Genomic DNA, 23,377 nt, shown 5'->3' with positions numbered 1-23,377 from the left:
TTCTTTTATTTATTTATTTATTTTTTATTTTTATATAATTTATTTTTTCTCAAATCGTAGTTCATTCACACAGGGGTTATAAACACAGAAAGGCAGGATGTGGGGAAGGGAATGACACTGGAGTGTGGGTGTTCAGGGGGAATACAGATATCATTCAGAACCGGGTATCGGCTGGGTGAAGGTTCAGGGGACAGGTCACTATGACTCTGTCTATGATTCATTTGTCCTTATCTAAGTTAGTATTATCCACAAAGGCTACCTATTTACAAGGTCTATGACTACTCAGGCTTGTAAATTTCCACAAAAGCTGCCTGTCTACATTACCTTATAGCCATCTGTTTCAATGTTTTTCCACAGAGACCCAAGACTTGGTGTTAGTATACATGTATGACAGGCCTATTCCTGATTTTAGGCCTATGGCTGATTTTAGGCCTACAGTGGGTAAGCAGGACTGCCCCTGACATCTCCTCCCTTCTCTAAGTACAGAAGGGCTGTGGCAATTCTAAACTTGCGAAGGCGGGGGATAGAGGCCTAACCTCCAGTATTTGAAGGGGACCTTGTAATGGCTCCAGTCCCCCTGTCGTTGTCCAGTGAGACATGAGGGTCATACCCGTCCCAATGTCTTTTTCCTGGAGAGGGGATACTTTTGACATCAACCCCTATGCAGTCAGGCTTGTCCCTCAGGGAACTCAGATAGATATTTTTATCTTTTATTTATATTCCCTTGCAGTGCTTAGCCTCACAGCCTAAGCAAGAATTCAGATCGCCTGTCAGATTCAGATGGGGTTCTGGGTGGCCCCTCTCTGCTTAGTCTAGGGGCAGAAGTCCCCCCTTTTAGGTTGGGTGGAGTTGGGTTTTGGAAACACCCTGTATAAGGTAACAACCTCATCTTGAGTCTCATGGTCCTCCATAGCTAACTTATGATAATGTATCTGAGTAGGTTTTGCTACCAAATTATTTATCTGCTGTATCACAGAGTTAGTCCGCCTATTTGAGGGCCAGGGACCAGCAGAAAAAAGCAAAAAGAACCCAAATAATGGCCCCAAGATGGGAGGAAATAGAGTTGACAACCTTGGAGAGGCTGAAAACCAATTCATGTACCAGCATTCATCTGTCTCTTTCTCTCTCTGATTTTTCTTAGGGCCTTCACTGACCTATTTCATGTTATCTTTAACCCTCCTTGTCTTGTCTATGTAAAGGCAACCTTCTTCTTTAAGGGCTGTACACAATCAAGAGCTGTACACAGCCTTTTCTATTATAATAGAGTAAATCAAGTCCAATAAGGATCTTTGCGATTTTAGGAGGTCTCTTCAGACAGTGAAACGAGGGATTTCTTCAGATTAGTGATGTCAATCTCTAGCTGTTTGATGTTCTTGTCAGTGGCCCTTCAAAGGTCTGAGTAGTATAAGTTTGGAGGCCAGCATCTGGATTAGAACTTCTAACAGCAGACTTCATGGGTGATTCAGTTTTACCTGGGATGCTGCCTGAGTTAAAGCTCCTGGGAGTCCCTCTTTCTCTCGGTTTTCTGGAGTTGGGTACAGAGCTGCTGCCTGTGACCTGCTCTATGCTTGGGCCCAGACCTGAAGTCACAATAATATTTCTTTAGTGAAGTTTGGTTCAATTCAGCAATGAGTTCTTCCCAGTCTCAGATCTTTTGTGCTGTGTTCCTTTAATTATTTCTTCAATCTTATTTCTCATTGCTTATCTGTTTAGGTTTTTTATATCCTTCTGGCTCACTTTTGGTAGAATATTAATATCCAGCAATTCATTTGTTTCTTCTGGATGTTTTTAATTTATTGGAACGAAGGTTTTCAGATTATTCTCTAAGAACCCTATGGATTTCATAGTATGTACTGTAATAGTTAACTCTACTTTGCTAATTTGGGTTTTAACTCTCATTGGGTTTAGATGAGGGCTAATCAAATTCACTTATCTAGGTGATTTCAGAATCATTGTTGGTTTCACTGGACCTTTTTACTGTTCCCTTTGGTCCCCATCATTACTTTCAGCCATATTTATTATTTTCTTCCTTTCATTAATTTTGTAGTTTTCCTGTTCTAGTGGTGTTAACACTTTGAAGTACAGCATAAGGTACATTATTTGTTAGCATTCTGTGTAAATTCCACCCACACAGTTATGTGGCAACAGCCAGGTATGCTCCTCCCTACAGTTACCTGGCAACAGCCAGGTAGTCCTGGCTCCCTCCTCCTCTCTTGCTCTCTCCCCTTCCCTTCCCCTTCTCTCCACATGGTCATGGGTTAGGTTTATGAGTAGCCTCTATTTTTTTTTTTATTATGGGTAGCCTCTATTTCTCTACTCTCTGTCTCTCTCTCTCTGTCTGTCTTTCTCTCTTTTTCTCTATCTCTCCACCTCTGTGCCTCTACTACCCTCTTACCTCCCCTCTCCATGCCCTAAATAAATTCTATTCTATACTATGCCATCTTGGGACTGGTCCCTCAGGGAGAAGGGATGCCTTCCCATGGGCCCACTGAGACATCTCCTTCTCCCCATACTACACCACACACTCACAGAACATATTGTCTTTCTTTTTATCTTTTAATAAACACATCATTGGTGTCATCACTCAGATGTAGACAATCTGCAGATTTGCAACCCACCTCAGCTACCACAAGAGATTCATGCTTCCTAGAACTGGTAAGACTCCCCAATCTCCCACTGGTCAGACTAAATGTCCTCATGGTCCCAGGGGACAGTCCTTGAGCTTGGAACTACCCCTGTGTTTTCCTTTAGGATGAGAGACATTCAGTCTTTCATTGGCCCTTATTCTAGGACTCCTTCCCCTGGGTGAGATTAACCTCTCCCTTTGAGACAGCTTTTTTGTCTTGGCTGAGAATTCCAAGCCAGGCCTGGGCAAACTCCTCTCTCAGGAGCACTGACTCCAAGTCTTAGTCCTCAGTCCCCATGTGTCTTGCCCAGGGGTCAGTCTTTTCGCTGTCTGATCTCTACTTACTGGGATGTTTTGGTCTAGATCATAGTTAACAGAGAACAATATCTCTCTACACCCCCACTCTCTTCCTCATACGCAGCCTGCTGCCTGAAAAGTGGGCTTAGCCCTGCCCCCTTCCTGAGACCCTGCTTGCTCCCCTCCCCACTCTGTTCCTTAGCTCTGCTTCTGGTTGGGCCCTGCTCCTTGTGTCCTGTCTGCGACTTGCTTTCCCATGGTGTGCAATCACCTGTTGGAAAGGCTTTCGAGGGAGGCACTCTCTCTCCCCCTCTCTGGACCTGTTAAGTGAGTGCTAGTCGTGCTGTCCTCCATAAGAATAGCTAGCATGCACGTTGCTGTGATACAAATCATGCTTCCTTTCCCCTGCACACCTTGGACTTCGCCAGGAGGCACTGGGCATCGATTTCTGGCTGCTAGTAGGAAGTCCTGCCCTGCAGCAGTGTGGACTGACCTCAGCACCTCTGCCTCAGCTCAGGGCCCATAGCACAACCCTGGAACCATGACCTGTCGCCCACAGCTCCAACCCGCCAATTTTGCCGTGGAGCTACAGCCACCGAGCCCGCAACATGCTGCCCACATCATGGCAGGTGCAGTGGGGGAGCAATCCGAGGGCCACTGCGCAGCTACAGCTGCTGATGTCAAGGCCCTGCCACACAGAACCACCACCACCCAAGGGCTGGTGTGGGACTCATAGACTTCCACCACAGAGTCTGCTGTCACCCAGCCTCTAACAAAACCACCCACAAGCACACACATTTCAATGGCCATCCAGATCCTTGTGTGACGACACCCCGCGAAAATGGCTCTTGCACCTCCCCCACTCTTGGCTCTTGCAGCCTTTTAAAGCCCTGGACCTAGGGTAGGAACACTTTCTGCTAAGTTGGGACTTACTGTGTATAGCCTTTAGGGGTCCTTAGTGATGACTTAGGCCTCTAGCCTGGCTGGAAATTTTGGTCATTGAATTATCCTCAGGACACTGGTATGAATAATTCAATAATGCCCCAATGAGTGCTGTGATGTCTTCGGACATATATTTTAACAGATCTTCACAACACTGCCAGAGGTCTGATGAATGGAAAAGGTTTCCCAAGCTCTTACCTATCCATGTTCCCAACCCTGGCCTGTTCCCACAGTCTGGATGTGTGCTCAGTTTGTGTCACAGGCCTGAACCTGTCTGGACAAACTCATTTTCTGTCACCATATTTTATGCCACTGCTGCCAGCTTTCTTATTTTGGTTCTAGACAAATGTTTCTTTGCTAATACAAAAATGTGCTTTTCTCTACCTACACAACCTACTTAAGATTAAGTACTACTTAAGTACTACTTAAGATACTAAGTATCTACTACTTAGCTAGCTACTTAAGATCTTCTTTCATATCCTGTCTTGATAGATTTCTACTACTAGCATTAAATTATGCAGTTGTAATCAATCGATATGGCCCTCAATCTTGTCAAAAGTCTGCCAATAATATATTTAAGATTATGACAGAATTCCCAAAGTCTCTAACAGTTGACCCAAGATGGTCTCAGAAGATGTGAACATACCAAGAAGATACTGCCCGGATGGTGATCACTGAAAAACACAGTGGAAAAAACTGGATGCCCTGAGTCAAAGGACTTGGATAAACCAAGGTAAGTCATTTCTCATGTCACTCTTATCCATCCCACAGAGAGAAAGCTCTGCGTCTTCTGTGCTTGAAAGCCAGACTGATTCCACCCAAGAAACTATGGAGACCATGTGAACTGTTGGCTAGTGGACTCTGTCATTTTTAAAAATAATATATAACTGGTAGATTGTTGTCCATTCTTTCTCAGACTTCTAACTACATTGACAGCTAAACTTTCACAGATGTAATGTTACCTCATTACCCAAACTCAGTTTTTGTCAAGTAAACCCTTCATATTTCCTCTTCTTGCTATGCCACTGTCCTATTATCTGAGTTCCTATAAACTTGCCTAACTCTAATAAAACATTCCGCTATACGATCCAGCAAAGGTTCATCTTAAAGACTGCTCATATTGTTAACTCATGCTGTTATCTGTTTTGTAAACTTATAAGCTACAGGAAACCCACTCAGATCTACCTCTCATGGACCAAATAGACTCTATCCAGATAAGCACATCTGCTTGAAGTTACCACTTACTACTTATTCCAAAAGGTGGGGACCCTCTGGGTTTCAAATGTACATATTAGAAAAAATTTTCTTTTTCCCAAACATACTTAATCTTGTTCCCTACATCTTGTCAAGTCTAGACATATCCAGAACAGCTCCAGAGAAGCAATTTCCAAATCTCCTGTCACAGACACAGACAGTTAGTTCTACTGGACCTGTTCCTTCTGACCTATTCTCAGATGGTATCACAGACCCTGGACAGCAGGAAACAGCCAACTCTCCCAAGACTGGACAAACATCCCCCATACCCATTCTTCTAGGTTCCCTAGAGACATGTCGCCCCAATGTCAGCAGGAGGTAACCAGATACCACGACGACCCTATTCCTGCTTCACCATCACCTCTTTCTAATTTTTATTTTTAATTAAACCAAAACAGGGGAATGTTAGCATTTTGTCTAACCTTCACCCTGACTGTTACCTGACAACAGCCAGATAGGCCTGGCCCACTATAAAAGGGACTGCTTGCCCCCTCCTCTCTCTCTTGCTCTCTCCCCTTCAGTTCCCCTCTCTTCATGTGCTCATGGCTGGCCTCTTCTTCTCTATACTCTCTCTCTCTCTCTCTCTCTCTCTCTCTCTCTCTCTCTCTCTCTGCCTCTCTCTGACTCTACTACCCTCTTAACTCCCCTCCCCATGATCTAATTAAACTCTATTCTATCTATACCATTATGTGGCAGGTCCCTCAGGGGAAGGGATGTCTCAGCATGGGCCTGCTGAGACATCCCCTTCCCCTATACCTCACCACACACCCATAGAATATAGTCTCTTTCTCTTTATCTTTTTATAAACACTTCATTATTTACTTGATAGCTATCTGATTATTTAGTGTAGAATTTTATTCCCTGTAGACTGTGTAAATTCTTTTTTCTTTTTCCTCAGACTCCTCTTACTTCTACTTGAGTAATAAAGTTTACCTCTATTTTTTGAATTTAACTGTTTAACTTACATTGAATTTTCCACTCTCTAGTCATTAGAATTGGGGGAACAGTGGCTGTTTTTCATTGTTGTTAAATTAAACATCTGATTTGCTTTGGTGTTGATGAATTTATTCAAATGTCCTCCATATTTCTGGGGTTTGCCTTTAAAGAGAGCTACTCTTATAAAATATGCTTATAATAGTGGATGTTTTATAGCCATACACTACAGATGTATAAATTATAACATCAAAATAGAAGAAATATGAAGAAACAATATGTCTTACCCAAAGCTCTAATTTTCTAAATAACTGAACTCAAAGCTATTGAAGTACATGAAATATTATATAAAGTTTACAAGTCTAATTTTAAAAATTATTAATGACAAAATTGGACACTCACACATGCGCGTGCGCGTGCGTGCGCGCGTGCGCACACACACACACACACACAGACACACACACACACACACACACACACACACACACACAGCCAAATGGAGTAAAGAAGAGATTATAGATTTTACCCAAGAAATCAGCAAACAAAAATTCTTACGAAATTTTAAAAAATGGAAATCTGAGAAATAAACAGGTCAATAAGCTAAATAAAAACCCAAGTGGGAAGATTCACTAATAGATTAGATACAGTGAAAGAAAAATGTCATTGATTACTGATAATGAAAAATTATTATTATACCTAATGAGTAGTAAAGAAAAACTAAAGAATTATGGCCACATCTTTCAAGGCTTCTGGAACCCAGTTAAGAGACAAAGCATGAAGATGTTGGTATCACACAGAGGTAATGAATTTGAGGATACACAGCATGTATCCTTGACTAAATAGATAAAAATCGACTTTTAATCATTTTTTCTTTACTTGAAAGTCCTAACTTGAGATATTTAAAACATAAATAAAGTAAAAGAGGCTATGAAAAAATATTGTGTTAAAAATGTGTTCACAACGTATGATCATACTTTTATCAATGGTCAGAAACTTTTTGTGTTTTTCCCTAAAGTAAGAGAGTTTGGCATGGAATATTTTTTCATTAAGCTACAAATTGTTGAGTTCACACTGTTGCAAAGCCTCACCTTGTGCCTTGTTCCCTCCTCATTTCTGACTTACTCTGATATTGAGGGAATAGCCTGAGATGCCGCTGGTGTCTATGGAGAACTTTGCCAGGCCATGCTGATCAGTGGTGGTAGCATCTGTGTAGCTAATTTCTTGAGCTTTGATGAAGACTTGCTTATTTGGGATAGGAGCTCCTTTGATATCCACTAGGTGGACCTAAATTGAACAAGAAAAGTATAGTCTAGGCATGAAAACGACACAGAATATAAGAGAAAACCCTGTTTCAGTATTATATAAAGATTCCAAAGCTGAATCAACTAATTCAGCATGCAAAAACTGTTTTTCAAAAATCTATACCAGCAGACCTAGCTGTGCTGTGAAAGTAGGGCTGAAGGGACTGAAGGTATCATATTCTTAACTTCATAACAGATGCTTTATAGATGCTTTCTGTTCTCCTATTTTTCATAAGAAACTGTCAATGAATCTATTGTATAAACTACAGGGAAAAGATGCTCTGACACAATCATAAGTACAACTTGTGAGGGTGCACAGGCTAATGGAGAGCGTGCTTCACCATTGAAGCACAGGGACACTTTGGCCTTTAAGATTTTGAGGATCAGTAGTTATCAATAAAAACTTGCAGGATATGTTTTAGATTTGGAACCTCTTGATAATCTTTATAAGTCTTTAGTTTAGCTCTGGAATTTAAACTCAAGTGCTTGGGCATGTGATGTACAAACTCCACCACTAAGCTGCATTTCTTGAGTTGCAACCAATGATGTCAGACAGGTTTAACATTGAGCATAATGGCCTCGGTTGAGGTATCACCTTACAGCTTAACAATCTATAAACCAATAAGCACCTTACTTTCACAAAGAATGGAATCCCATGTCTGAAGTGTGAATCTGCTTTCAGAAATATGAGCTTGCTTGTGGTTCTTTCAATTTTAGTTGTTCCAGATCCATTGAACTCCAATCCTGAAGAAGAAATTAGTGACAACATTGAAAGCCCAAGCCAGTTAGAGAGTTGCTTGCTTTCTGCATTTTTGAACCATCATCTCAATGGGAGAAGGTGTCAGTTTTAACAGCTTCAACTTCTATATTCTTAGGTCACTCACATACCTGTCCCTTCTTCTGTAACAGTTGCATTCACACGAAGGAGCTGGACTCTGTAATAGCTTCTGTTTAACTGGAGCTCAGTGATGTTCGCTTCTTGTGTGGTGCACCCATTGTTGTCTAGCTGATATGTGAGATAAGCAAGGTAACATGGCACACTGCTCAGATTCATGGTCTACTCAAACCCACACATGAGGACTTCTTTCAGAAAAATGAGCGCTCAGTGCATGGTGTTCTGGTTATAAGCATGGCACTCAGGTCAAAGGCTGTGCTGCTGTGTGCCATGATGGTGACCAGTCACAATGCTGCCTTGGCTTAGTCATTTATAAAAATAGCGATTATCCATTGAGTATTAAGTGATATCTATTAAGGGGTACTAAGTAAACTCACAATTATAACAAATGGAGCACTTAACTTGCATGCCATTAGTATTTGATAATTACTTTCTATTATTAAAATAGCAACCACAGGCATGGACATAGCTCAGTGCTACATTTTGCCAGCAGGCCTGAAACTGGTGGCTTGATACTTAGTGCCAGTAAGTAATGTGAAATCCATTTCCAGAGTGAAATGATGTTTAGCAATTGCCACTGTATAGTTCTGTGAACAAGAACAATCATCATAATAATTCACATTATTCTGAACTGTGAAAGATAAGAGTCACCAGAATCATTATTTTGTTCTTAATTGAATTTCAGCCTCACAGCTTACTTCTCCACACCCCAATTTTCATTGTTACAATTATTGTTGGCTTAGTAGTATACTTTACTTCATTTAACAGGTTTTCTGCTGTTATGGCAGTTTGTCTGGATCACTTTCCCCTTTCTGGGCTGCCTCATCTGTTCAACCTTCACAGAAGATGTGCCTAGTCTTGCTGTAACTTGATATGCTAAAGCTGGTTGATATCAATGGGAGGCCTTCCTTTTTCTGAGAGGAAGGGAGGAGGGGTGAGATGAGGTGAGGAGGGACTGGAGGAGAGAAGAGAGGGGATGCTGTGAACAGGATATAAAGTAAATAAATAACATAATTAAAAAAAAGAAATACAGGAAACATGACCAAACAGGGAAGCATGACATGTACAAAAGTGTATAGCTCTTCACTAACTGAATCCTAGGATACACAGTTGTCATAATGTTGGACAAAAAATCCAGTAGTCTAGTTTCAAAAATGACTAGTGACCTCAAAGAGGATTTAAACAAGCAGATGAAAATATGAATGCTACCAATTCAGAACAAGACTGAGAAAATCAGCAACAGATGTGATAGTTTATAAAAGATAAATAGTATCTGAACCAACCAGAACGTCCTATAAAGTCATAGAAATAAACACATAATTATCAACAGTAATCCTATGTATAAATGATTTCAACACTTTTATTATGACACACAGGGTAGGTCTCTTGCTGAAGCAATGTGAGTGGGAGAACCTGTAGCACCAGCTCAGAATGAGACTTGAGTTGTAAGAAAATAGCAGACAGGACGGCCATTGGGGGAAATTGCCAGCTTCAATAAGGCCAAGCTGAAGAAAACCGGGATGCATGAGAAAAACACTCTGCCAACCAAAGAAACAATTGAACAGTACATGAAAAGTGAAATTTCCTAGAAGCTTAGGAGGATTTTCCCACACCACCCCATCATCTCTGAGACCCGCCCTCATGATGTGGAAAAAAGATCACCCTTAAGATAGACTGACAGAAGCCACAGATGCATTTTGAACCCTCCCGGGTAATAGGTTTGCCCTGTGATATTATAGAAAATTATTGATATGATTGATAAAAATAAAACACATCTCATGGTCAAAAAGGGGACAAAGCTAGCCAATTAGATGAAAAAGAACACACACACACACACACACACACACACACCCAAAACTGAAAGGCTAGGAAGAGATACATCACAAAAATCCAAGCTGAGAAGAAATAGAAATATCAATACTCATATATGATAAAATTGACTAGTCCAAATTTAGTTACAAGAAATTAAATAGTCACAATCTATTAGTGAAAGGAATAACCCCCCCCCAAAAAAATACTGGGTAAACATGGCAATGCATCACATTTCATAAGAGAAACACTACTAAGCAAAGGATAGATAGGTCCAGGTACAATAATAATGGGTGACTTTACTACCACAAACTCATTAATTGATCATCCGGTAAAAAAAAATGATTATTAGGGTGTTGTATAGAAATTTCATCTTAATTTAAACATTCCACCTGGTAGGAGGCTTACTAAGACTCAGGATGTATCCAAGACTTATAAAGCTCTGGATATAAAGAACTGATGAGACTCAAGATGTTTCTAAAACTGACAAAACTGGAAGACTATAAACAGGCTAAAAAATTCATGTCCATCAAACCAGCTCTACAAAGAATACTAAAAACAATGCTTTGGACTGAAGAGAGGAATAAACAAAGCCAACCGGCCACAGAAATCAAGCAAATGAAACTATAGTTACTGAAACATAAAATAGGATTAAGCACAAGTAGTACCAAAAGTAAAATGGCAGCAATCAACCCACACATTTTTGTGATAACATTAAATATCAATGGCCTCAACTCTCCAATCAAAAGACATAGGAGAGTTGAATGGGTTAAGAAACAAAATCACAGGGGCTGGAGAGATAGCTCAGAGGTCAAGAGAACTATCTGTTCTTACAAAGGTCCTGAGTTCAACTCCCAGCAACCACATGGTAGCTCACAACCATCTATAATGAGATATGATGCCCTCATCCCTCATCTAGGCAGAATGCTGTATACATAATGAATAAATCTTAAAAAAAACCAAAATCAGTCTTTTTGTTGTTTTCAAGAAACTCATTATATATTCAATGATAGACACCACCTCAGAGTGCATATATTGGAAAACTATTCAAAGCAAAAGGCCAGAAAACAAGCAGGCATTACTATTGTGATATCTGACCAAACTGATTTTAAACAAAAATTGATTAGATGAGATAAAGAAGGACACATTGTAAAGGGAACAACTAACTGAGAAGATACTACAACTATAAACACGTATGAACCAAGCTCTAACACACATTTTCATAAAAGGCATATCACTAGATTTCAAGACACTGATGAAATCCAACTCAGTGGTTATAGTTGATTTCTGCACCCTAATTTCTCCAATAGGGTATATGGTCAAAAAAAAAAAGAAAAGACAGAATCATCCAAACTAAATGACATCAATTTTTCATTTGTACCTAACAGATATTTATAGAACATTCCAAAACACCAAAAATGTTTATTCTTTGAAGGTGTGAATGGAAGTTTCTCCATAATAGATGACATAGTGAGGCACTAAACCTGACCCAATACAGAAAAATTGAAATAACCTAATGCACCCTATCTGACTACAATACAATAAAGCTTAAAATCAACAGCACAAGCATCTATAGAAATTACATAAATTCATGAAAATTAAACAGCACACTACCAAATAATGAATGAATTAAAGAAGAACTCAAGAATTAAAAAAAAATCTTGGAATTAAGTGCAAATAAGAACACAGCACAAAAGCTTCTGGAAGACATTCAAAGTGAGAGAGAGATAACATCTGAGTGCTGCTAAAAATGAAGGAAAGAACACAAATAAATGACACGATGATATTAAATCAAGGATTCAGAAAAAATAAAGATCAATCCAAACTCTGTATTAGCAGATAGGTAGAAATAATAAAAACCAGCACAGAAACTAGTGGAGCAGAAATAAAAAAAATACAAAGAATCTGATTCTAAGAGATAGTTATTTAAGGAGATAAGATCAAGAACAATCTTTGCCCCAATTAACCTAAAGAAAGGAAATAGCCCAAATTAATAGAATCAGGAATGTGCAGCGTAACATTACACAGACATTAAAGAAATGTGGAATACTGTAAGGAAATACTTTAAAAACCTGTACTGAATTAATTTAGAAAACTTAAAACAAGTGGATAGATGTCTACACTCATCCGAAACACAAATGTTAAACTAAGAAGAAATGGATAACTTCAGCAGTCACAAAGACTCTATAGAGAGAAGCCTACTAATGCCATTTTTCTTAATCAATATAGTTCCTTACTGTATCCAGAGACATTTTTTTATCCTTACAGATGCATGTGGGTCTTACCTCATCCAAGAATCTGATTTTTCAAGAGAAAGAAACCTTTATAGAGATCCACAATCCATCAAAATGCAAACAACTACCTATGATTGCCCAACCCCAAGAATACATCTCCAACATAACCCCTACATCGAAGGATCAGGTAAAATCATGCAACAAGGGTCAGAAACAGTGTAAAAGACCAGAATGCCTGTTGCAAAAATAGTGTCTTACAGACACAACAGGGGTAAGACACACATAAAAATCCTGACAATGTGATTGCCTGAACAAGACTTAAATAATGGTGAAACAAGTTAACCTGCTAATGTGGCAGAACGAGGAAATTTCACAAAGCCCCGCTCCTAGATCAGGAGCTACAGGGAACCAATAGCTGTTGAGAATGCCTGAGATAAATATAAAAGTCTGTGAGAGTCAGGAGTCACTTGGCCCTACAGATAACGTACAGGTCACACGGGCTGTTTTAAAGTACAAATGACACGCCTAGCTAGTGTTCCATCTCTGAGCTACAGCCCAAGGTCCCAGACATCCTCCATCAATGTCTGGGTATGAGTTTCCTCTCATCTTTGCTGTCTGCCTTTCTGTCAGTTAACCTTGGATATTTAAAACAGGCCTTTGAACAAATTCACTCACCTGGGAGTTGATTTCTTTGCATTCAGACTCAGTCTCAGAGATATAGTACTCATATTCATAGCATATGGTTATCTTTACATCTCCAGGGACAGGCTTCCCATAGGTATATCTGTCACAAGACACAAGATGAATTCACAGAGACCAAGGTTCTTTCTAAAGTAGACACCCACTGTCTTCTCACAGAGTCTGTGTAGTTTCATAATTATTATTATTATTATTATTATTATTACTCCTGACACTTTCTAACTGTGTGTGTCAAGAATTTGTGATGTAAATAAATAGATTAATAAATAATAAAAAGTAGCCCCATTAAGAACCTATGGAAGACATGGTCTTCTCCCTTTTGTGGTTCTGAAAAAGATTAAGTAATCAAATCAGGATCCCCAACTACTAAATGATGGGGCTGAGATGAATGGGGAGCATGGGAAAGGACTCAGAGCTATTCTAACAAACCTCCTTAATCCTTTGCCTTTGTTCTATCATTTTTTAGTTTTTGAGCCTGTCTACTCTAAGGACAAGCACCTATGAGCTCAGCTGTGTGTCTCCTGTTTGATTCAGGCACATATTGCAAGTTCCTTCTTGTATGGTTCTAGACTTAAATAGAAATTCTAGTTGTAGTACAATGTCCTCATTTATCAGGCACAGAAATGCAAGCAGAAGACTGAGGTGTCTGAAGGTTTAACTTGGGTAGCTGTGGCTTGAGCTGGAGGTGGACTGTGAGCTCTTGTGTCTCTGCTTTCTGTCAGCCCATAAAGAGGGCAGCAAGATGCCTTGATTTAATGCTTGTGTTCTCTTTACAGGGGTCAGTGGATCTTATTTGGTCCCAACCTTTCTCCAAAGGGAGCAACTCTTTACTCTCCATACAATTGATTTTATCCATCAGTATCAGCATCCATGTAGTGAGTGTTTTCGTAGTAATCGATGCAGAGTAGTAAGGTGCACAAACGAACACAACAGGGGAAATATTCTAGTTGGGGAAGTACAGAACTGTAGCATTTCTAGGTATTCTACAATGAGACATTATCCCAGGGATTTTTCTGTGTCATCCATTCTTAAGGACAGAAGGAGAGAAGCAGGTCACTCACTTCGCACATGCAGTCACACTGAGTATCTCATCATGCACAGAGATGGCATTTGGGACTGTCACGTCGACATCAAATCTGGGAAGCACTATTGCGAGAGAGAGGAGACACTCAGGTGCGGAACGACTTGTCTAGTTGCCTAAATGATGAGTCTCTGCCCAGAAATGGTGACTTTCCATTATTCAGGCATGTCCACCCAATAAAGTTAGAATGTTGAGTGGTTATACAATATGTCACTTCCTGAAAATCACAAGGGTATGTACTTAAACAGGAAAAACAAACAAAAAATAAGTAATTTGCTTCTGAAAAATCCTAGAACTTCCTGGAAGTCCCATGTTGCTACATGGATAGCTTTAGCTAGAGTCAGATGAAACCCAGCCTTTAGCATTTGTAACTCAATTTGTTTAAAATAATTCATCCTATGGTAACCAGAAACCTATGACACCCACTTTCTCTTTTTGGTCTTCCCAATCCTTACCAAATTCCATCACGGTGAAGGAATGTTCTTCCTTCACTCCTGACTGTTTCTGCAACACTATCTTGTAGGGGCCCTGAATGGGCTCTGATGCCAGGCTGAAGGACATTTGCTTAAGCCCATTCTCCGTCTTAATATCCCGCCACTGCATAATTTGGTTCATTTTTGGATCCTGTGAAAGAGGTTGTAAGTTTCCAAGTCAATAAAGTATTAAGTACAACAGTGCATCTAGGATCACTGTGTTGGTGTTGGAAGCATTTGGGAGCTTGGTAATATTCTTTTGGGGAAGGAAGAAATAAAGGTGACCTGGGAAATAACAAATCAGTTAACAACATTCCAATATCAGGTGATTTTCATAAGACTGATTTCTCTCTGATTATGAAACATTTAATACTCTTACCTCAATGTAAGCCAGAGGGAACTGAAACACAAGAAAACAATGTTAGTTTACAACGGCAGGTTACAACCCCTTTGCCAAACCTGTTTCGAAAAATATTTACATTGCGATTCATAACTATCAAATTTACAGTTATGAAGTAGCAAACAACAACAACAACAACAACAGCAATAACAACAAATGTGGTTGGGTCTTCACCATAACATGAGGAACTGCATAAAAATGTAAGAACCTCTGATTTAGAAATTTCACACACACAACAAATTCAATAGATTTATAGAATAGGCCTTAGGTTGGGAGTTTCGGCCAAACTGTGATGAACTTAATATCTAGTAATAAAGTCAATTGTAAGTCTATTGACCACCATAGAGAACTTTTAAGTCTATTTTCTAGAACTACCTGAGTCATACGAATTACTCAATGGGTAGGGACTCACAAAGGGAACTTTGAAGGACATCATGTGCAAGATTTCTCTAATGTTCTAGGAGACCCGCCTGCCCTGAGACCTTATAGTATGGAGATTACAAAATGTCATGTCCTAATCAGGAATATTTTTAGTGTGAAGTGGGGCTACTAGTGTTAAATATATCCAGTCAAAATGTGTAAGTTGGGAATGTCCTGGGCAAGCTGTATATACCCATTGTACACCAGGCAGTGCCTTCCCATTCCTTGACTGATGAGCTACAAAGGGATTAGCTTGTGTACTCAATACTCAACTCCTGAGCACATTTCAACAGAATAAATCAGTGCCTAACTCTCCTCAAGAAATATCAAGAAAGGGCTCAGTAGCTGCTCTTGCTTCAGAGGAGAGTTGCTGCTGACCAGTGCAAGGGGTGTATGTTTAGAGAGTGGAGTGTGGGAGGGTTAACCGACACTAGGCATCTTTGAAAAAGCCATGTGGAAACTTACTGCTTTATACACAGATTAAGAAACATAAGTTAAAAGGAGAGCACATAGGAAGTCATCCTGCATGTCTAGATGATGCTGTACCTGAAGGTCAAAGGTCATTAAACAAAGCTCTCAGTACTAGGCATGAGATACTTCTTTAATGAGTTGTTTGTCAGGGAGGTCCTAGAGATCCCCCAAATAATAAAGCATCTTGTCACTCTTCTTGATTGCCTGCAATAACTAGTTGATAATATTCTATTGTGGAAGACACCACACACCTGAGGTAAAGGGTGTAGAGAAATGAAGCTGGTACTTTGGCTTCCTCCCCTGCTGCCAAGCCTCCTCCATTGCTGCAGGAGAGGAGACCTCAATGGTCTCATCCAGCTGACAACTGTATGATGCTTAATATCGACCTGCTAGGTAAAATGTGCCCAGCCAATAGTGGTGCAACTTTTATGATGGCAACCAACTGATCTCTGATTAACTGAATGTTGTTCTGCAAGATGGAATTCATACCAGGTACTGAAAACCCAGTTAACAACCCATGCTTGAGGAAGTCTTAAGTCCAAGGGGTCAGGGGTCGGGGGATGATGCTTTTGTTTAGCTAACATGACATGGTGCCAAGTTACCTTCTTAATATTTTGTTCTTATATTCATAGACAAATACTATACCCAGATTGAATGAGAAAAACTTCTCTGCAGTATAACCTGGCTCCAGGTCACTAGGTACCTTCTATTTTCTGTGTGCCTCATTTCCTGATCTCTGGACTAATTGGTACCTAGAAGAGACACCATCTCTTTCCTGTTCTCATTCTCGCCATTAGGTACTGAGGAGAAGAAGGCAGAGGAGAGAAGTAGGAGAAGGAAGAGGAGGAGAAGGAGGAGGAGGAGAAGGAGGAGGAGAAGGAAGGTGCAAGCTGCAGTTTGAATTTTCTAAGACTAGGATGAACCAAAGGAGTAAAAGAGAAGTACTTGTTGACTTAGCAGACTTTAAGAACATCACTTCAACCAGGCTCTCTTGGTGGCATATGGTTTAATACCAGCAGTCTTGGGAGCAGAGGCAGAGGCATACGCAGAGGTGGAGCAGGAGGCAGAGGCTGAGGCAGAGGTTGAGGCAGGTCAATAGCTATCAATTCCAGGGCTGCCAGCATTACATGGTGAAACCATGCCTCAAAAAACAAAACAAAACAAAACAAAACAAAACAAAACAAAACAAAACAAAGCAATTGACACTGCTGAGTAATCAAATTTGTGAATTAAAAAAAACCAAAAAACAACAAACAAAAAACTTTTCACAGAAGTCTTGGAGGCCTCAGCCTCTATGGCCATCAAAGAAAACTAAGTTATGAAAACTGTGATTAAAGAAGTAAAATTGTTACTGTCAGACCGAGGGACCAAAAGTTAGACCACTTCCTGGTAGGTTGACAGATAGAAAGAGAAACCACAAACAGGTAATAAAAATGGTGAAATTCTGACTCCCTCCTCACAGTCCTGATCTAAGACAAATAGCTAAAGGCCTACCATAGGGTTGTGCCTTCTAATAAGAGGGCACCTCTGCAGTAGACCAGGCTGACACATTCAAGGCTAAGATTAGGGCACGCCCTAAAGATCGCCCTAAAGTCTCTGTCTTCCATCAAGCTGATCAACCCTAAATTAAAGAAATAAGACACCTCAAAGATCCTTAAACCCCCCAATCTTAGAGACAGGACTTCCCAATCCCGTTCTGCAGAGTCTTTCCACCCATGTGCCTGCAGTTCGTGTGCTTCCTCTCCTCTATTAAAAGGCTTTTTTCACTGGCTGACTTTGTCTATTATGCTCAAGATTCTTCCTGCCTTTTAATTCTTTAAGTTGCAGAGAAATGAACCCCAAACAGTAGCAGCAAGACCATTTTATAACTAGCACACAAAACCTATTGGAATCCAAGGTAAATCGTTTTTACTAGTGAATTCAGCAAGTTCCATGTGATAAAAAGAAATGGGATACTTACAAAAATTATAATTGCACTGAAAATGTAGGCAACAAGCTATAAATTCAGTAAACAAATTATAAACTCATTCATGAAAACTATGATTTGGGGAACATGTTAATTTCAATTAAGAAATCCAGTAGGCCTAAGATGTAGAGTCCCACAGCCAAACAATAGGCAGAGCTTGGGAAATCCCAAAGAAGAATGGGAGAAAGGATTGCAGGAGCCAGAGGGGTCAAGGACATCAGGAGAACGCAGCCCATAGAATCAATAAAGTGTGACCTATAGGAATACACAGAGACTAAAGTGACAATTATGGAGCCTGCTGGGGTCTGTGCTAGGTCCTCTAGATGAAAGCTGTGCTTGTTTAGCTCAGGGTGTTTGTAGGAATCCTAACAGTGGGAGTGGATGTGTCTTTGACTCTTTTGCCTGATCTTGGGACACTTTCCCCTCTACTGGGTTGGCTTGCCCAGCTTTTATATGAGGGTTTGTGCCTAGTCTTCTTGTATCGTGTTGTGCTCTGTTCAGTTGATTATCACTGTGGGGCTACTTTTTTTTCTGAAGGGAAATGGATCTGGAGGAAAGGGGAAGTTGTGGGGAGACTAGGAGGAGCAGGGGGAGGGAGGCTGTGGTCAGGATGTTTTTTATGTGATAAGAATAAATCAGAAAAAAGGAAAATATATACTTGATAAAATTATACATGAGATTATTGTGATAAACAGAATTTTTAGAATCTTTAATGAATGGTGTCCACTGTAATTTCTTATTTGTAAAGAAAAAATTAAGTAAAAGTGGATTGATATTTTGTTTAATGTTTAAGTGTTTCTTTCAGAATTTTGTACAGTATTTTCTGATGACATTCACCCCTTCCAGATCTACCTCTCTCCCCTATGTAGCTGATTGAGTGTTCTCCCTTTTTCCCATCCATTATTTCCCATTTGTGCTGCATATCTATATATTCTTGGGTATGTGAACTTCCACAGGAATATGGTCAACTTAGCAGGGTCTCTACTCTTAAATAAAACTGACTTTCTTCCAGTAGATGTAATAACAATAGCTCCTCAGCTAGGGGTGGGACTTCATGTTCATCTCCTCTGTCCATGCCAGGTTGTTGTTGTTATTGTTGTTTTTAAATGCATGTACTTGTGTATGCTAACACAACTGTAAGTTAATATGTGAGGCTACCATGCTGGGTTTAGAGGATTGTTCCCTTGCATTTATTCTGTCTCTACCAGTATTCACTTCTGGCTCTTACAGTTTTTCCTTCCTCCCTGACACAATAATTTCAGTGTCTTGGGAGGCGAGGGTGTGATTTAGATGTCCAATTTAGGATTTCATATTCTGCTGTCAAGACAGTACAGAGGGGAACCATCATCCCTACTGGCTAGCTTTCATACAGCTGGAAGACGTTATGTATAATATCAGAGGGGAAAGATAATGGGCAATCTCATTCAGCTGTGAAGCCTATAAATTAGGAGAACCACTAGCTGGGCAAGACATGGCCACTGGCCCAATAGTAGTACAAATTTCAAGGAAATAATCAACCAAAGTCTGACTGGACTTAAGTCCCACTGTGCAAGATGAAATCCCCATACTTGGAATCATTGTAGAGCCAAGAACCTGAGGTTTCATGCGTGAGAGGTCCCAGGGAACAACTCACTATTATTATGCTGCTAAAGGATACAGTATTAAGCCAACTGATACTGATTTACCTTTTTATTTATAGATTGGGGCTGGACAGATGGCTTAGTGGTTAAGAGCACTGACTGCTTTTCCAGAGGTCCTGAGTCCAATTCCTAGCAACCACAAGGTGGCTCACAACCATCTGTGTTGGGATCTGATGCCCTCTTATGGTGTGTCTGACACACCAGTGTGCTTATATGCATACAACAAATAAAATGTTTAAAAAATATTTATAGATTAAAGTATTCCTCATCAGAGAAGCTTCTATTCATAGTAGGGGGTATTTAACACAGATAGCCACAACTTGCCTAAGTACAGAGAACAAGAAACTGAAATGTAAATTTATTCTTAAAAGAGTCTATTTAGGGAAGAAACCAAGTGTTAAATATGAAGTTATAAAAATAATTGTCTGTGTTACCACTGTTACACTAGAAATGAACTTCTTAAGGATGGCACAAAGTAACAGAATCTGCAAAAAGAAATGACTGAAAAAACATGACCAATTTAAAAGGTTCTATTCAGTACAAGACTCCACAAAGTATAAAGAAAACCCAGAGATACTTACACAAAATGGGCTTCAAAATAAAGACACTAACATATAAAGAAGCCATTGTATGGCCAATAGTAACTGGGTGTCAGATATAAACCGGCATAAGAGCAGAATAAACAAAAAGACCAACTCATGTCTAAGGGGGGCTGAAAATTAGAATATTGCATTGACATTTTGTCTTGAAGAATCCACCAATACCCCCAGGTAAAAGACTCACCAACTCATTCAGGGGGTGTAGATTTTTATCCATAGAGACAACCCGAAATTTAACTGGAAAAAGAGAGAGAAAGAGAGAGAATTTTCTAGTGAGGTCCAAAGACCCAGACCTTCTTCGAGCCATGTTGAGGATGACATCTTGATTCCTTTGCCCACTGTGGAGCTTCATACCTGACTGTCCTGGCTTGTACACGGGCTTATCTGTCTGGATGAAAACAACACTTTCTTTGTTCTTCACAAGCACAGTATTCCTTTTGCTGAATTTATGTGTTGGCCCTTTGATGTCGATGTTGAGGAATTCTTCCTCTTCAGAAGAGGATAATCTAGGGATCTGAGAACAACAGGAACACAAGACCCTTCACAATCTGACTCTCTGTATTTCTTAGATTATTTCATTAACCTTCTCTCCTTCCACCTCACAGGAAAGAGATGGAGGGTCCATCAGTTTCTGTTTAAGGATTATATGGAGGAAAAAACAGTGTCAGGAAAAAAAGGATGAAAAGAAGACAACCTTTTATGTAAGTCAATGTGAGTTTATATGAGCAACAAAACAGTCTTTTTTAGGGAATAAATAGAATCTTGATTGAAAGCTAGCTCTAAGAAATGAAAGAAAATTAGCTCTGACTCTGAAACTGAGCTAGAGAGAAAGGTAATGTATTAATGGTGGTAGAAATTATGTCTTGAGGATAGGTTCTGAAGAAGAAACGCAGCACTTTTTCAGGATATTAGGATCACACATAGGAGATGTCATCCTAATTAGCTGGAGTGCTGTTTCAAAGTTTATTAACTCACTAGCAGTAATTACTATGAATTGGAGAGGCCTTTTTTTCTCTGCACAGTGGGCTGTTTTGAGGGAATTCATTGGGAAAGCTGTGTATGCACAAATATTGACTCTTCTCATTTTGGAGTGGGATGCCCTAAGGTATTTGTTTATTGGGTAAATGCTCTAAATTTCTATTGTTTTGAGTTCACACATATGCTTCTAGATTAACCTTTTTTTTTCCAAATGTGTATGGATACTATACATAGATATTCACACCCATGTTCATAAGTATATAAAACAAATCAGGAAAAGTGTCTAGTACTTACAATGAAGGAAACACAGTGGAACAAGTCTTTGTCAACCACAAACTCATTGAACAGGTGTTTCCTTCCCGAGTGAGATACCAAGGAAGCTCTGACAGTCACCGTCTCATTCAGATGGTAGAGATGGAGGCAGATTTTCTCAGTGGTCTCAGTGTAGAGCTGGGAAGGGGCCAGCACCATATATTTCCTGGAAAGCAAGGAGTTCCGGCCAGCTGATGGCAGATCTCATTGTCTATAACTGGAGTTCATAACAGTAATCATTATTATTCAGGTTTCAAAAACCTGAGATGGCAGGTTGATACTGTGGCAGCTGTCACAGTTTGCCACACAGCAGAGTGGCAAGCCAGTTATCAGCTCTTCAATCATCAGCTTCAGCAGTGATAGCTGCCAAGGCAGGTTCGAATGGCATGTCCTCCCTTCACTAAGCAGCCAGCACTCAAGTTCCAGAAAGGTTTTATTTTTTTTTAAATGAAAATATGGGAGGAATAATTATTCTTTTTATAAAAATTTATCATGATTGGTTTTCATTATCATTTTTAAATTCTTAAAAAATTAACCCAATACTCTGTTTTTATTTTGGGGTACTTTTCAACATAAGAGTTATAATGTGACTGTGAAATTCAAACTTGTATGATTCATCTATGTTACACTTGAGCAAGTGCCAAAGGCTTCTGTAGGAATCATTCTCTACCTTTTCCTAGAATGAGAGATTTTTGTTCCCCGAAATCTAGCCTGTTACTCTGTATCACAGTATGCAAAAATATCACCAGCTTCCTTATTATTTTTCCACCTTAAATCTATTTTCAGAACACAGACACAAAAACCACAGTCAGCAATATAATCTTAATTATATAGTTATTTTGGCCATCAAATGACAAATCCTCCTGGTAGTTTAATCCAAGGTCTTTGATCCTAATAGGAATATTGTTTTAGGACACAAACATCCACAGGGTTCTGATTTGCCTGAAATCTTATCTGTCTCAAGGTTAATCCATAGGCTGCATATTTCCAAGCAAGAATGACAACAATTTAAATGCTTATTTTCAAAGTGATTAAATAGTTTCAACACCTGAGAATGTCTCTGACCATTGGGATTTGAGATACTACTAGTTCAGTAATAAGGGGAACATTACTCTAAATCACACCACACCTCAGTTTAGTAACACTGATTGCTTAAGAGCTGGAAAAAAAAGATTACCTGGAATCATGTAATACCAAAGTTGGAGAACATATATATAGTCATTTGTTAATTAAAAAGCAAAAACAATTTAGGGAGATTTTCAGGGGAAGGATTGTAAAAGAAAATAGATAGCTTTTTAATTGGAGGAGGGACAATATAGAAGAGGGCCTTAGAGGTACTCACGGGTCTCCATTGGGCAAGGAAGAAGAAGGCAGGAAAGCAAGAAGAACTGAAAATAGGCACAGCTGAGCCTGTCTGTCCTTCCACATGGTGTGGTAAGAGAGGACAGGAGGACAGGGCTTATGGTGTCCTCCTCCTTAACATGGTGTCCAGAGTCCTCCAATCCACAGCAGTCTATTTATGATTCCTCTGTGTGAACAGAATGCTCTGCCCAAGGTGTATGAAGAGCAACATAGAATATTTGCTCTCTGTCAATGTCAATGTTCAGTGGTTGCCCAAGAAAAACTCAAATAAATTACAACATTCTCAGGAAAGGTGCCAGAGGAGCTGTGGATGGTGTTGGTAAAGGATCAAGGCCACAGAATTTGCTTAGTGTGAATTACAGCAAACTCTCTCAGTCCTAATGACCAGTAAATCTTTGCAGTAGGTGGCTGTGCTATGACTATGTGACATTTGCCACCTCACTGCTTCTACTCATTTAGAATCTAACAGCACTCTATGTGGTGTGACATCTCCATTTCTCTATTTCTTTGAGAATCACTAGAATACTTTAGATTGGAGATTTGAAGTTCTCCTGACTCTGACCGTTCACACATCTACTTTTATGGGTCTTGTTTTTAAACAGGAGACAATGGATAAAGGGCAAGCTTAAAAACTTACCTATTACATGTCACTGTGCTGAAATCATCTTTGTTAGAACAGAAGTTC

At 39.7% G+C, this 23,377-nt stretch overlaps 1 protein-coding gene across 2 annotated transcripts in view; it reads right to left on the bottom strand.

Annotated features, from left to right (window-relative positions):
* LOC114615335 (murinoglobulin-1-like) overlaps positions 1–22,876 on the bottom strand; it is a 50,517-nt gene extending 27,641 nt beyond the window's left edge. For both annotated transcript variants that reach the window (XM_028761054.1, XM_028761053.1), the window contains exons 1-11: positions 22,673–22,876; positions 21,313–21,496; positions 20,395–20,554; positions 20,225–20,277; positions 14,924–14,944; positions 14,527–14,695; positions 14,052–14,136; positions 12,967–13,075; positions 8,242–8,359; positions 7,988–8,097; positions 7,175–7,336 (exon numbers count right to left, since the gene is read on the bottom strand). In XM_028761054.1, the coding sequence (XP_028616887.1) occupies positions 7,175–7,336; positions 7,988–8,097; positions 8,242–8,359; positions 12,967–13,075; positions 14,052–14,136; positions 14,527–14,695; positions 14,924–14,944; positions 20,225–20,277; positions 20,395–20,554; positions 21,313–21,496; positions 22,673–22,758 (1,257 nt within the window). In that variant the 5' untranslated portion in view covers positions 22,759–22,876. The remainder of the gene's footprint in view (positions 1–7,174; positions 7,337–7,987; positions 8,098–8,241; positions 8,360–12,966; positions 13,076–14,051; positions 14,137–14,526; positions 14,696–14,923; positions 14,945–20,224; positions 20,278–20,394; positions 20,555–21,312; positions 21,497–22,672) is intronic.
* Positions 22,877–23,377: the final 501 nt, after the last annotated feature.

Source organism: Grammomys surdaster, unplaced genomic scaffold (assembly GCF_004785775.1).
Source record: "Grammomys surdaster isolate TR1022 unplaced genomic scaffold, NIH_TR_1.0 126660, whole genome shotgun sequence".
In the NCBI taxonomy this organism is placed as follows: Eukaryota; Metazoa; Chordata; class Mammalia; order Rodentia; family Muridae; genus Grammomys; species Grammomys surdaster.
Note: the sequence above shows the minus strand (reverse complement) of the source record. Positions and strands in the feature narration are given on the sequence as shown.